Source organism: Pseudochaenichthys georgianus, chromosome 1, assembly GCF_902827115.2.
Source record: "Pseudochaenichthys georgianus chromosome 1, fPseGeo1.2, whole genome shotgun sequence".
In the NCBI taxonomy this organism is placed as follows: Eukaryota; Metazoa; Chordata; class Actinopteri; order Perciformes; family Channichthyidae; genus Pseudochaenichthys; species Pseudochaenichthys georgianus.
In genome coordinates this window covers 30,064,250-30,080,757 of record NC_047503.1, presented here as the reverse complement: position 1 = coordinate 30,080,757, position 16,508 = coordinate 30,064,250, and the positions used below count along the sequence as shown (strand labels likewise).

The following is a 16,508-nucleotide window of genomic DNA, read 5'->3' as shown; positions in this document are numbered from 1 at the left end:
AACCCTCTCTGGAAAATCCTAAATTGTGGAATAGTTTGGCCATTAAAATGCTTTTTTATTAGATTTCTAGCGAAAAGTGTATATTGTACTTTGATAATCTACGTCCAGTGGATGTGTAGGATCTATAGTTTGATAGATATACGAAGATGATTTGAGGTCTCGCCAGGAGAACGTGTACTGTATATGGGGCAACTTCCATGTAAAGTTAGCGTGGGTGAAAACAGTATTTCCGGTCTCGAAGTTTTCATAATAAAACCGGAAGTATTCCCCACACTGTCAAATGATTACACAGTAATATCTCCATTACTCATCCACTAAAAAACATCAGTTTATCCTTGTTAATTACACAATATTGATTGGTTTAAATTGTGTACAATGCTTTTGTGTTTTTAACCTTCGATTCGGAGAAACAAATAGTTTTTTCGGAGTTTAGACACTACAGAGTTTCCGAAGACACTACACTACCCAGAATCCCCAGCTATCGTTTGGGACTACAACATCCACCTTGCTTTACAAACCCCGTGATTAGCCCTCAAGCTCTGTGATTGGATATTGGAGTGGCAGTGCGACAAGGTTACGCTGTCAAACAGCTCTTTGAAATGGAATGGAACCACGCCAGACTATCCAAAACTGGACTTGGACGGGGCCAGCCCGGCCCTCCCCCCCAGAATTACACTTGCTGGCTATTGTGTGTTTCGCAACATGTTCTATGGCACGTCTCTACTGGGAAATGTAGTTTTAAAAGACGTTTTCGTATTTCCCACAATTAGAAGTTGCCAGTATTACACTGTATACATCCCTGGAGGTTTAGGGGATACGAAACACATTGGTGTTATCAAATTGAAAACATATAATTAATATATGGGTGAAAATTGCTTGTGTCCATAATGGGCAGCATTAATACCACATGACAGCTGGTCTTATGTCTGTGACCCCTCCTGTTGTTAATTGATAAGCCTGAAACATGCACTTGTCAAGGTTCAGATGCACATTTAGCAAATATGGCAGTAGCCATCGATCATCTTAAGATAAGATACTTTATTGATCCCAAGTTGGGAAATGTTTTTGTTACAGCAGTCATTAAACCGCTCTTAAAAAAGAATAATCTAGATGCTTCAGTAATGAACAATTACAGGCCCATATCAAACCTGCCATTTCTAGGTAAGATCATTGAAAAAGTTGTTTTTCAACAGTTGAGTAATTTCTTGCATTTAAATGGTTGTTTTGATGTGTTCCAGTCAGGATTTCGTCCAAACCACAGCACTGAGACTGCTCTTGTAAAGGTCTTTAACGACATCCACTTAAACACAGACAGTGGCAGAACTTCAGTGTTAGTATTATTAGATCTCAGTGCTGCGTTTGACACTGTTGACCACAGCATATTACTGGACCGACTGGAAAACTGGGTGGGACTTTCGGAAACAGTTCTAAATTGGTTTAAATCCTACTTAAAGGATAGAAACAACTTTGTTTCTATCGGTAAATACACATCTGAGTTGACAAATATGACATGTGGGGTTCCTCAAGGCTCCATCTTGGGGCCTCTTCTCTTTAACATCTACATGCTACCACTGGCTCAGATAATGAAGAACAACAAAATAAGTTACCATAGCTATGCAGATGACACACAAATCTACGTAACAATTTTACCAGGAGACTATGCTCCAATTCAAACACTGAGTAAGTGCATTGAACAAATCAATGACTGGATGTGTCAGAACTTTCTCCAATTAAACAAAGATAAAACTGAGGTAATGGTTTTTGGAGCCAAGGCAGAACGTTTAAAAGTTAGCGCTGAGCTTCAGTCTGCAATGTTCAAAACAACGGATAAAGCCAGAAATCTAGGTGTAGTCATGGACTCTGACCTGAGTTTCAACAGTCACATTAAAACAGTTACTAAATCAGCCTACTATCACCTAAAGAACATATCTAGGATTAAAAGACTAATGTCACAGCAGGATTTGGAAAAACTTGTCCATGCCTTTATCTTCAGTAGACTCGACTACTGCAATGGTGTCTTCACAGGTCTCACTAAAAAATCTATTAGAAAGCTGCAGCTGATTCAGAACGCCGCTGCTCGAGTCCTCACTAACACTAAGAAAGTGGATCACATCACTCCTGTTCTGAAGTCTTTACACTGGCTTCCTGTGTGTCAAAGAATAGATTTCAAAATACTGCTGCTGGTTTATAAAGCACTGAATGGTTTAGGCCCAAAATACATTACTGACCTCCTGCTAAACTATGAACCATCCAGATCTCTCAGGTCTTCAGGGACTGGTCAGCTTTCTGTCCCCAGAGTCAGAACTAAACATGGTAAAGCAGCGTTCAGTTATTATGCTCCAAATATCTGGAACAAACTCCCAGAAACCTGCAGGTCCGCTGCAACTCTGACTACTTTTAAATCCAGGCTGAAGACTTCTCTTGTTGTCGCTGCTTTTATTTGAACTATTCATATCTTAAACTGCACTGTAACTTTTATCCATGTACTTTTTCTTGTAATATTTAATTGAACTATTTATATTTTAGACTGCACTGTAACTTTTATCCATGTATTTTTTTCTTAATGTTTATTTGATTAGCTTTTCTTTTTTAATGCTTAATGTCTTTTTTTGTAAAGCACTTTGAATTGCCTTGCGTTGAAAAGTGCTCTATAAATAAACTTGCCTTGCCTTGCCTTGCCTTACAGCAGCATGTACTACTTTGTTCTACTCCACTACAATTCAGAGGTTAACCTGGTATTTTTACTCTACTACATTTATTTTTGTTACTTTGCAGATTCTGATTAATGATGTGAAATATAAACAACCCTTAAATCAGACTTTAGTTACACCTGAGTAAAATTCAGCCTTATCAGTTTGTCTGTTTTGCACATCCTCCTGTTAATATCTTTGGACGTCCTGCACTAAACTGTTTTATTGTAGAGATCACTACAGTATCTTCTTGATATTTTTCATTCTATATTTCTATCATTGACCCCTATTTTGTATGTAGGCTACTCTTAATATTTAAATGTTTTCATCAAATATAACTTATTCTACAACTAAATTCAATAACGTGCTTTAACCACTAGGAGGTGTCAGCTGTGCACCGTTATGGTGTAAATACAGACTATCTACTAATTGAATCAAATATAAAAGTCAGCCGAATTAGTGTTGATACTGCAAGGAGACGTATTGTGTGAAAAGAAATGGAAGATGTTGTTTAATTGTTGATATATTTATGGTCCACGTCACGTATTCAGTTTTGGCGGCATCTCTTCCAGTTTGTCAAAAGGTCTTCTGATCAGGGCTCTATAAATACATATCTAGGGCAGATATGTAATATTTAATGCAGCCGAACCGTGTATTGCAATGCCGTTATGTGATGACTTTCAAAGAGAAAAGCAAGAACACTCGGAATAAAGTATTATTATTATTTTTTTAATGTTTTCCGATTTCATATCACATAAACACCATATCCCGACGTGCATTGCGGCGTGATTTTAGCCTATCAAAACCTCTGAAAACAGAAATGTGTCTCTCAGAATCGAAAGAGAAAAACCTATGGGAAAAACACAAAAGCATTGTACAGAATTTAAACCAATTAATGTCGTATAATTAACTAGGATAAACTGATGTTTTTTAGTGGATGAGTACTGCAGATATCACTGTTAAATCATTTGATCATTGGTTTTATTATGAAAACGGCGAGACCGAAAATACTGTTTTCAACCCGTAACTTTACATGGAAGCTTGCCGCATATACACGTTCTCCTGACGAAACTTCAAATCATCTTCGTAATATCTATCAAACTATAGATCCTACATATCGACTGGACGTGGATTCTAAAAGTACAATATATACTTCTCGCTAGAAATCTAATCATAAAGCGTTTTAATGGCCAAACTATCCTACAATTTAGGATTTTACAGAGAGGGTTATTTGTGAATAAACAACCCTCTGTAACGTTTGCATTGAACGGGAGCACCAGAGGCCGACAATTTTAAAACGTAATTATAGGTCGTATTATGCGCTTGAACAAACGACATATTTGGTCGTAATAAGGGCTTAAACAATCGACCCATTTGGTCGTATGAGTTGGAGGACTTGTTGCTCTAACACACACACACACACACACACACACACACACACACACACACACACACACACACACACACACACATACCATGTATACATCACTTCAGGGGACATTACATTGACTTACATGCATTTCCTGGAGACTTATCCTAACCTTAACCATAACCAAATCTTCACCCTAAAATTATTGATTCCCCTCCCTTATGTCCCCATAAGGGAGGCGAGTCCCCACACGTGACGTCTAAAACAGATGTAGGTCCCCACAAGGATAGTAATGCTAGGTCACACACACACACATACACACAGTAGGGGGTTGTGTGCTGTCACTTCAACTTCAACTGCCCTTCTTTGACCTCTAGTAATGGATTTACAATTTGACACAAACATACTTTATGTACACACACATAAACACAGTAAGCATATGGAAGATGCCAGATCACTGAGGCATTCAACTGTCAGAAGAGACATTTCGATTTCATGCCATCGCTGCCATGAGTGTGCACACTGTAGCCAATTACGGGTAAACTGGCACATCTTCTCTTTCCCATTTACAGATCGACAGGCACAGCAGCTATTTTTAACCCTGCATAAAAGCATAGACTGTTTTCACACTCTGCCAACTGGAACTGTTTCTTTCATTAAGGAAATCTATTTAGAGACAAGAAAGGGGGGAGAGGCAGAGGAGCGGGAAAAGATGAGCTCAGATTAAATCTTTCATTGAAAATGTTGGAGGCTCTGTGTGTTACTTCATCACCACACAGCTCTGCAGCTTTTTTAATAGCATGGGGCGGGGTGCCGTTTGCTGCCTTCCTAATACGTTTACGATCCTGAATCAAGACAAGACAGTTCACTACAAAGTGTTTGTCTTTGAGTTATCTCCAAGACTCAGCTGGTGTCAATCACTGCTGTAGAGTTAGATGAGCAGGTCAGCAGACTGTGACCCCACCATCTGTGAATGTGTCGATGGCCATTAGCTCGATATGCACATCAACACATCAAAGATGGATGGGTAAAAGAGAAGAAGATGGAGAAATCTATACAACTTTCAAGCAAAGAAACCCAAGAAGAAGGTAACTGATGCAAGAAAATCACTAAAATAAGTCACAAAAAATGCATAAAGGGGCATTAAAGGAAGTATTGTCGTCACAAGATGAGTCAAATGTAATGATCTGTTAGTGGACCTCTTCTCAGATACTTCTATCTTTCACAGTGGGTGGGTTCCTTTGAATCTTTTAGTCTCATGAGTCTTTGTACTGATGCGACTAACGTGTGTTGTAAAAAACACAAAAAACATTCTCTCCAGCTCAACAATAATAACTTTACAGCTGCAGCTATAGTGTCTACTGCTGTAACCATTGGTGATTGCAGTGATAGCTGTTATAATCTAATTTTGTGACCCTCCTTTGTGCTTTTAATGTAGGTAAAACTGACAGGGCGTGCCATGCTATCCCTGCATGCCCCGGTAAACACAGCTGCGGGCTCCTTATCCATTAAGTGCCTGTTGCCTGGGCAGTGGATCATTCATTTGAAGTGTAGTGTTAGAAAAATAGTGAGACACTGAGGAAGATGCCAGCTGCGTCTTGGTTGGGAGGGACGATGAGACGAGACAGCAGTGCCAGACAAAATGACTTTAAATAATGATCTTCCTTTTCTCTCAGGCATGGCCACTGAATATCTAACTAACAAGCTCATTGAAAGGCCTGACAGGAACTCAGAGAAAAGACGAGTCACACCGGGAACAGGTGGCTGCCCCGTCATTGAATTCCTGCTTGTTTGAATTAAAGGCAATACCTGAGCTATTGGAACACCAGAACTCACTTTCGCTACTGAAGTTTAGGAGTGATGGGTCATAAATCCTGTTTTACATGAATAAAACTGTGTTTTCACTACAACAGCGAGCATAGAGCGAAAGTCCCTCTGACTAGACGACATTCCGGAGATCTGAAAGACTTCTATTTGTGTGGTTTGATTGAGGATTTTTGGGATCATAACTCACATTTAAAGGCTTTTCTATGCCACCAAGCAAGAAATTAAGGGGGGGAAACACTTCCATGGAAAGTATGCAGCCATGTGAAAGTGTTTAATCACTAAGCTCCTGCAGGCGTAAGCACAGGGCATTTCAACATGCCATTGTGCCAGGAGCAGGCTGTCAACACAGAGGCAACTGTGGACACACATACGGATCTCTCTTTTACAGTCACACACACACACACACACACACACACACACACACACACACACACACACACACACACACACACACACACACACACACACACACACACACACACACACACACACGTCACACACACACACGTCACACACACACACACACACACACACACACACACACACACACACACACACACACACACACACAGTGGACACAAAGACCTGTTGCAAGGCTGCATTGAAGAGCCTTGATTCTATGTTACATATATAAAGTCAATGGTTAGTATACATCCTGTCTCCATCCACTTTGAATTAAGCCAGGTTTACGGGACTTCCAATCTCAAGCTTTACAAGCACTGGGACATTCCCAGTTCTCTTAGACAAAATACAGTGTGTCTGCGCTTTAGGTGTAGCCTTTCATAATCCAACTTGTAAAATATCCGTATTTAAAGATAGACAAGCCTCCTGCTTTTCAGTTTTTACAGATGCATATCAGAGGCAAAAAACTGTGGTAAAAGACAAAAAAAGTTCTGCAAAACCTTTTCAATATGGCTCCTCTAGCCACAATAGCTCAATAAAATCCATTTAACAAACTTTCTCAGGAACTACAAAACACACACATTCATTTCAGGGTGCAATACAACATGCTTAATATGCTTTATCCAAAAGAAACCTTTTTTGTATGACAGATAGAGGCTCGGACTCTTTGATTATGAGGGAGAGAAAGGGCAGTGCAGCTGCTTTCCTCCTAGCAGCATCTCAGCTGCTTCATTGGACTGCTCTGTCTGTGTTGAGTTCATGTTTGTTTCAGGCGATAGGAAACATGAATCAAAGCATTCTGAGGTTTGCTCTCTTACTTCCTGCAAGAAGAGGAAAGCACTTATACAGCAACAAAATCCTCTCCGGGGACAGAAGAGAGAAGTGAAGGGGAAAGCGAACAGAGCAACGCAGCACTTTGATTCCAGCCCACGGTCGGAAATCCAGAAACTGATAGCTGTATGTACTGAGTTCACACGGGGGCCGGTAAAACTGATATGACGGGGAAGGTTCTGTACAGAGCCCAGACTGCGTTCAAAAAGACGGAGGGAGGTCGGAGTCCAAACAAAATGATAGGTATGAGGGAGAGAAGATGATCCTGCCTTTTCTCTGCTGTATAAACATCCCTTATGGGATAGACAGAATTGAGTGCGCCCTGCATTTGATAAGGCAGGGATGCCAGAATTGATTAACACAAGAGATGCATCATTGTCTTCTTCTCTGGACGTCTTATTTGGCCAATGCATTATCCTCACTGGAACATTCTATTAAGTAAGATTAGTTGCAGACAGTCACTGGCCAGAATATAAAAGTGTAGCTTTAGTATATTTTAAAGAACTGAGTATGTTTAACAAACTAGTTCACAAAAAGAGTTGTCCAACTAGAGTCACAATGAAAATATCCCGGACAAGCAAGCCGCCCTTTAATCACAGGATTGGCAGTTCTATCTCTGCCTTCTCCTCTCCAAATGTCAAAGATGGTGAACCCTAAGTGCCCCCAGGTCAGCCCTTGCCATTTAAGCATGTATGAATTGCAGATTCAAATGTAGACCTTGCAGTCTATACAGTGTTATTCTTGATGTTTGTAAGTACACATACACTTGACATGCTAGAATAGTGAAATGTTGTTAGGTGTATTTTGGCATTAAACAATTAAAGACTAAACCATGCTCTGTTGTCTTTTATCTCTCAAGCATTGACACGGGTTGCCAGACTGGTTTAGAAAAACCTTATTTTCCTTGTCTTCGGTGGCCATCATTTATCTTCCTTTGTCACAGAAGCTGGAGGTCTCAAAGGTCAGCCCCTTGACAAATGAAGCAACTCATTGTGAGGAGAAGGGAGGAGGAAAGGAGAATAAAAGAGTGAAAGGACATTTGTTACTGCCAGACCGGGCACGACCTCACCATTTGGTCAAACCCCACGTTTTTTTTAGACTGACGTCCACTTGAGGAAATTCAAAGCTGTGCCGCACGCATAAAGACAGCGGATTGAGAGGCCCACTTATACACACACAACACACCACAGCTAGCCTTTCCAGTAATCCCATGGGACCTCAGACATCCTGAAAGAGTGAGCCTGACACGAGCCTCTGACTCAACCCTAAATATCCCCCTGCACACTCACATGCAAACAATTCCCTGTTGGAGAAAGTAGGGGGCCCCATGACGGGCAGGTGCTGCAGAAACCCCACAGTGAGGTGACTGTGAGTGCATAAGTGTGTGTGTGTGTGTGTGTGTGTGTGTGTGTGTGTGTGTGTGTGTGTGTGTGTGTGTGTGTGTGTGTGTGTGTGTGTGTGTGTGTGTGTGTGTGTGTGTGTGTGTGTGTGTGTGTGTGTGTGTGTGTGTGTGTGTGTGTGTGTGTGTGTGTGTGTGTGTGGTGTGTGTGTGCGTGCCCATGTTTGTTTCTTACAAGATCGGTCTTACTGATGGATCAATGCATCACGGATTATGTATCGCCCCAATTGCATTATCAGGGTCAGTGTCAGCGGACAACACACCCACAGCCTCCAATGTGCTCCCACTCCTCTGATGCTCTCCCCTCAGCAGGAGGTTGGTCCGACAAAGCTGCAGCTTGGTTACATGTTATGCCATAATTATTTTTACCCAGCAGGTAAAGGATTTAAAGCTGCGCAAGATTCTGAACTAAAAATACATTTGTCTAATCAGCCTAAATCAGCAGAGGGAATACTGAGCCATCTCCACCAGCTGAGACCTGATAGGTTCACATCATTTAGCCAAATTAAATGCTGGTGCCGGGTATGTTTACCCACAGAAAGGGAGAACGAATCAGCACTAACCAGCATATAAAAACAGCATTGAGTGAGTGGTAGAAGAATTGCTGTATTCAGCAGCATGAGATGCACAACTCAGCAGGCATGGCAAACATGAGCAATATGTGTGAAGTTTGGCATCATGAGTCATGTCCTTTCTGACAGCTATCTCTTGGTGCCAAGGTGCACCATGTCATAGGGCAGGTTTAAGTCACAGCATAATGATGGTGTAAAGGCTGTGATACATGGACAGAATCTGTAAAAACCACAGCATCAAAAGTCATTTATAGACGTATTGACCTATTGAACTAGGACTGTTATTACATTAAAAAAGTTACTTTATCCTGTTTCCTGTTCCTACTGATGCCTGGTGAAATATAGCATTATGTTCATCTAAAATCTCCCCATGTTTCATGACCTTTAAGCAGGACAATGGAGTGCTTTATCTGGTCAATACATCTGTGTTGGCAAGCTAATAACAGAGTCAAGTCACCCACAGATCAAACATAGTTGAGACAACAGAGCTGAGTGAAACATGCATATTGTGAAAGATGCAAGCCGCTGTTGCTTGCAGTACATACCTTGTCAAACAGAGACTTCCATTGCTTAGACATAGAAAGAAAGAGAAAAGTGAAGATGTAAAGAGGTAGGACAAACATCTCAGACACAGGTGCCCAAGTGAAGAGGAGCACCTGTGTTGAAATAATGTTTATAATGTTATTAATGCAATAATTTGCCAAAAGGTTTTCCCTCTATTTCCCTCAATTGCAGTGTTAAAATCACAGACTGCTATCATCCGATCAGTGTGTTCAATGAGTTACAACAAAAGATAATAAGATACCAAAGTGTTGATGATAATGTCTAAGGGGTTTCTTATACAGTCAGCTATTTGAATGTTTGAAACAACTACTAGAGCAAAAGTAATGTGTGTGAGAGCGAAGTATATAGTAATATTCATAGAAAGCTACTCACATTTTTCTGTAAAACTAATTAAAACCCATATGTTGGATAAAAAAACATCTACAATGTGTTTTAGGTATATCTTTTTAATTTAGCTTGGAATGGATTGTACAGCTTAGAGAGTCTCCATAACATCAAACGTAATGCCTGAATAGTATGCATTGCAAAGGAAAGTGGAGGTCCTGCTGCGTGATTGAAATAGTGAAAATGTGAATCTGTATAAGTGGTCATGTGCACTTAGGGTGACTGTGTGTTAGACTTACGTCCTCTTGAGCCACGGGGAGGACGTCAGTGCTTTCCAAAACCTCGATCTCCTCGCCCTCCGCGTTGGACGCCACAGCTGGAGAGGAGTTCACAGGTGCCTCCCGGGTTCCGCCCGTCATCCTCGGGCTGCTCTTCTCCATACACCCGGGGTGAGCAGCGAATCAATAATCCTCAGAAATGACTCCACATAGTTTATAATCCGACCTCGTTCCCTATGTGTGTTAACAGCGACAGAAAGCAGAGCATCATGCTCGTTTACGCATCCCTTGGAGTCGGATCTATTTTGGATTTTGGACAGTCAGTTTATTCCAGGTGAAAAGATAACACGCTCGAAGAGGTGTGCGGTCTCCAGTTTTTTTTCACCTCAAAGATAGCGCTTTAAAAAGTTGATGTGGAATAGTTAGATAATAGTTATGGGCTGTGAAGTCTCCTTGCAGTGTCACACCACTGTCCTCCACATCGTTAGTCAGCAGAGACAGAGGTTTGCAGAGCTGGAGACGAGCCTGGATTGGATTTGCTCGCCACGGACAGAGGCAGCGGTTCAAGTTTGTTCAAGCGCATTTGCAAAGCGAGTCTTCTCACTTGGAGAGATGCGACGCTGCAGTGACAGAGCGAGGATCCATCTGAAATAAATAATGACATCATCAAACACTGACAACAACATAACACGTAGGACAGAGTCAGAGATGACAGACAGGGCTGCAAAAGTATCGTATGCCGGTAAGACTTAAACAGCATGGGCACCTCCTCATGTCTCAAGACTCAAGGGCGAGAAGTCCAAGCAAGTGCCCAATTGTGTGGTGCGTCATGATACCTGGCACGCTGCTCTCTGACGCTCGGCGGTCCAGCGCGGGGAAAGCCGTCTGATGAATCTTCAAAGAGGGGGGGGGGGGGCACACACACACACACACACACACACACACCGGCCGTCTGGGGTGGGATGGTTGGTTCCGCTCCGGGAGACGCCGGGACACTGATCCAGCCGCATGCGTCCCTCAGTCCAGGCACAAACAGAGATGCGAAGAGAGGGAGGGGGAGGAGAGAGGGGAGGGAGCGACAGATTCGGCGGTGAGGAGGGATCACCAGACACTCCCTCTCAGGGGTTTCGAGGAACTCCGGGCTCCCTGTCTGAACAGCTGGCTGTCACAGGCTCAGAGGCTGTGGGTCATGTGTGCATGATGCTGAAATGTTGTATAATTATGGTAATGTACTACACCTGTCTAAAATGTTACATTGTTACCACATCACAGCTTTTAATAAGGATTTTCTTTGGGTAAATAAATAATTTGTCAGTGCTTTACAGATCAGTAAACATAATTCAAATTCAAAAAAGGAGTATTTTTATGTTGGTAAACCATGAATAAAGTGAGATGGGTTTTGGACCTTCTAATGAGATATAATGTTTGTAGTCATAAATGTTAATATGCTAAGTCAACATGGTTTAACAGTCATTAATAAACCCTTTGATTGTAAAAGTTAACGATTTTTTTTGTTGATTATAGATTAGAGGTCTTTGTAACAGATAAAAAAACTCAAAAGGAAAGAGAAAGTGTGAAAGAAGAAAGGGATTCATTCGAATTTAAATGTTTTATGAAGGGTGCATAATAAGACATCTATATGAAAGAGGTAATTCACCACTTTTTTCCCTTTTCATTGCCTCCATGGGGTTCCATTTAAATGCATTCTCCTTTCATGTTATAAATACTAGTTCATCTTTTACCACACAAGCAGTTACATTGCTTAAAGGCTCAGAAAGGAGGGAGTGTCGGAGGTTGTAAATTCCAGGTTGTGGGAATACAAACTGTCCCCTCTAGTCTGCTGCTACAATCCCCCAAATGATTGGGCCCCATTTCAGACACACACCTACCTATTACCTAGAGACATCAAACAAAACTAATAGTTGGGTGGAGGCCATGTATAAGGAGAAAATATGTGGTGGTGTAGTGTAGGTTGATCAGTATCCTTCTAGTGAAACTCCCCCAGGTATATTATTGCCATGGAAACAATATGGCCAGTTTATATATCTAACCCTGGGGGTCTTTTACTGACTCACAGTGTTGGGTTTAAGTTAAAGAGTCTGGAACTAAAACAAGATGTTCAGAGAACAGCAAAAATAACTTTGAGGTTATGTATTTTCATGTGGTCTTTATACGAGAAAAAACAATTTTGAAAGTACGTCTCTTACTGATAATCATTAAAACACAAAACAAAGTTAATTCATAGAATATAAGGACCTAAAGGCATACAGCTGTTAAGAGATGCAATGTATATCCTATTTGCATAAACGTATGAGTTGAACAACATGGTTATTTCTTTCTTCAATATTTACAGTATGAATATGAATGCTGCAAAATTAAATCAAAATGGATAATGTATAGTCCCACAATTACACAAGTAGATACATCAATACAAATTTGAAAAAACATGTTGCAATCTCCCTAAAACTTACATTACATGAGTGAAAAGGATATTGTGTTGTTAGCTACAGACACCTTTAAGAATTTCCATTAAAATCAGCTTATTGGACAAAAAGAGCTTCGATGTGGCTGCTTTGGTAATGCATGTGCTAACATCAGCTAAGAGCTGTGACATGAGAGGCAGATGAGGGAAGAGAGTGTGAACAAACAGGAGCGAAAGAGACAAGATATACAGCAAGGAAAACAGCTGCTCTGAGAGAGAACTTAGCTCATGTATAAGTGAACAGATGGGGAGTAGCTTTCTGTTCACAGGAGTCTTTAGAGAGCTTGTACAAACTCTTCTAAAAGCTATAGCAATCTCTTCTGTCTAACAACAGACCCTTACTGATTATTGGCAACATTTGCCATGTTCATTGTGATTTGAAATGTGATGATATGCAGCAAAACGTTAATTATCTGAATGAATTCATTCATTTTTATTTATTTTTATTTAGCCTTTATTTATACAGGTGACACAAGGTCTCATTCTCAATAGAGACCTGTTCAGTGGTAACACCACCACACAAACAGACAGGACACTAAACACAGAGGCAACAATCAAATAAAACATTGTAAAAAGTAGTCAGATATTGCAGGTGCAAACACCCATAGATGATTTCTCCAGCTTTTTTTAAATGAGTTTAAAATCTGTGATGGGTATCAAACTGGTCAGCTTAAGTTCATGCTGAAGTGTGTTCCAGGTTGAGGGGGCAGAGTATGATATGGCTTTTTTCTGAAGCACCGTGCGTACTGAGGGGACGGACAGAGTGATGTCATTTTGAGATCGTAGGGCAGGCTATAGCTGTACTGTTTGTGTGATATGTAAGTGGATATGTAGAGGGGCAGCAGTCCAAGCATAGCGGTATAGATGAGTTTGTACAGTGCAGTGATCTGCGCATTGATAGTGATGTCCAGTTGACTAAAGAGTGCAATGGTGTGTGAGGGGTTTACAGTTAGTTATGAACCTCAGAGCCCCATGGTAGACAGCGTCCAGCAGATGAAGGGAGTGAGCTGAGGCGTTCATGTACACAACATCCCCGTAGTCCAAGAGCGGCAGAAATGTGGCAGCTACAAGCCGTTTCCTATAGCACTTGTCGAGAAGCAGGCCTTGTTTCTAAAAAAAGAACTGTTAAAAACTGTGCAGTTTGCATTTGTTCCTACTGGAGCAGCAGAAACTGGATTTTCAATCCATTTGATAGTTTAACTGGTATGTCATTCATTATGTTAGGATAACTACTTCAAACAATGATCTATTATTGTTACTATTTCAATAATTAATCAACAAATGTTGATTACTATTTAAGACATTTATCAATTACTTTAAGAAACATATTTCAACCTATCTACTCTGCTTATATGTTACTCAGCTATATCTATTGTTTATCCAAGTACACTATTGATTCTGTTATCCATCACCTCAGGTAAAAACTGTTTGAGCTGTTTATCTAAGGTGATGGATAAACAGCTACTTTTAGCTTACTATTTCAACTTCTCTGCTTGCAAAATGTCTATGCATCTTCAATTGCAAGTGTGTATCAAATATTGTATAGTCTAATAATGGAAACTGTAGAAGTAAACACATTTAGACAAACTTTCCTGGAAGTAGTCTTTACTAGCACAGACTTCCTTTTAATGGTTAAATAGGAGTTTTCATGCAGCACAGTGTCTGACTGTCTCACATAATTACGGGTACTCATTAGTGAGAAGCAGTGGTGCTTTAAATGTCGTGACAAGACAGCTGCGCCAGATAATTCAGCTTCAGATGTGCAAATGTAGTTTATCTCAGAACTATATGGATTTAACAAGATACATTTGGGCTTTCTTCTGTCTGCTTGATTTAACACACATTTCTGGGTCTGCTTTTCAAAGTTGGTAGCTAAGAGAGTCCTTCTGAAAAATTGTCTCAAAAAGTCAAGGTCAAAACTTTAAGTAAAGCAGATAACCCTGTCTTCAGTTCCTCATGAAGTTAACCATATTCTGCCATGTTGGTCGAACTAAAGCTGCTTTGGATTAATACGCATCTAGCTTGAAAGAAATTACAGTACATGTTTATGAAAAAAAGTTCAAACTGAAGTAAAGTGGGCACCAAAATGTAAGGTGTACCAATCTTAATTCTAAAATCACCAAAATGATTCATATCTGTGTGAATAACATGCTTTGAATGCCATCTATTCGAGTCCACATCATTAGTGGCCCAATACCAAGAACCCACTATGTTGAGCCATGGGTGATAGTATCAGCTGGATGAACACAGATTTTAAATGTATTTGACCAGAGGCATTCATCTTGAGAGAGAAAGCCTATTTGTTTAAAAGAAAATGGATTTAAGATCAAAGTCATATCTTTGTAAAACAATAATTAAACAATACAATGATTCTAATTAGAGCCATGGATGTGTTATTCCTGGTGGAGCTCTTCCTAAGAATACGGTACCACTTTACAATAAGACTACCCTTATAAAGGGTTTGCGAATAGTTTGTAATTCATTTATTAATTAGGTTGTGAACACTTTATAAATCATTAATAAGCTTTTATAAGACATGAGATAAACAGGGCAACTGTGACCGGTTGCTTGCCAAATGAGCCCACATTTATCTGTACTGTTAAGTCTTATATTGGCTACCTAGCTTACTTCATATTCTTCATCAGCCAGCATCCTTGGTATCTGTTGTTCAAGTTGATTCTCGCTAAGTAGCAAATATAAGGCTTAGTCATCTTGCCAAATAGTGAGCCTGTGTTGATGCATGAAAACTATGTTAGAATTGGTTTATAAATGGTTCTTAATGATTAATAAAGTGTTTACAACCTAATTCACGACCTAATTATAAACCCTTTATGAATCCTTTATAAGGGTAGTCTTATTGTAAAGTGGTACCAAGAATACCTTCCTCCTGATCTGACCCCAGTCCTTATGCCCTCACAGGCTCATTTCTGAAGCTGGGGTACATGAACAAACCTGAATTAGTTCACACATACGTACATGGTGAGAAGTTGGTGAGAAGTTGCATCCACATTTTCCTTTAAGCAATGCTGCCCTCTTGTGTTTCAAATCCAGCAGTGACATATACACATAAATGCCTGTTCCTTACAATTAGAACTCACTAAATATAACCAGAGGTGGGAAGTTGTGGAGTATAAATACTAGTACTTTACTCCACTACTTATTTTTCTGACGACTTTTTACTTTTACTTCTTACATTTTTAACACAAATACCTGTACTTTCTACTTCTTACATTTTCAAAACAGGTTTGTTACTTTAGTTTTAATCTGCGTTTGTTGGTGTGATCATTATTATTTAGAGTCATTGCGTGCTTATTGATTTCAACACAATCCGTGTATGCATAATTTCCTGGTGTTCTCTAAAGAAGAGGTACCAATGAAAACGTAGTCATTTTGCCGTTGTTCAGCATCGAAACATTCATTAGCTAACAATGACATTGTTCTATTAATATAAAGGGAGGTTGGTTACTCTTTAAAACAGTTGGTAGTTATGGGTACTTTTTACTTAAGTACATTTCGAAGCCCATACTTCTTTCCTTTTACTTGAGTAAAGAAGTTAAGTCAGTACTTTTACCAGAGTATTTTTAAACACGAGTATATGTACTTCTACTTAAGTAAAGGATGTGTACGTTTGCCATCTCTGAATATAAGAGATACAGGGAGGGTTTTAGAAAAGGTAAAAAAAGGACCTTCTGAGTACTACAGCATATAGTTTGGCCCTGACTGTCTGCAGCAGCTCAGAGTTGAGGAAGACATAATTGAATATTTGTGGA

The 16,508-nt window shown here is 40.1% G+C and overlaps 1 protein-coding gene across 3 annotated transcripts in view; it reads right to left on the bottom strand.

Moving 5' to 3' along the window:
* rhbdl3 (rhomboid, veinlet-like 3 (Drosophila)) overlaps nt 1-11,274 on the bottom strand; it is a 70,882-nt gene extending 59,608 nt beyond the window's left edge. The window contains exons 1-3 of one of the 3 annotated variants that reach the window (XM_034082847.1): nt 11,093-11,274; nt 10,278-10,901; nt 9,636-9,659 (exon numbers count right to left, since the gene is read on the bottom strand). In XM_034082847.1, coding sequence (XP_033938738.1) covers nt 9,636-9,659; nt 10,278-10,418 — 165 coding nt within the window. In that variant the 5' untranslated portion in view covers nt 10,419-10,901; nt 11,093-11,274. Of the gene's footprint in view, nt 1-9,635; nt 9,660-10,277; nt 10,902-11,022; nt 11,053-11,092 lie in introns of those variants that run through there. The other 2 variants (XM_034082855.2, XM_034082863.1) reach the window with 2 other exon arrangements.
* Between the last annotated feature and the right edge of the window lie 5,234 nt (nt 11,275-16,508).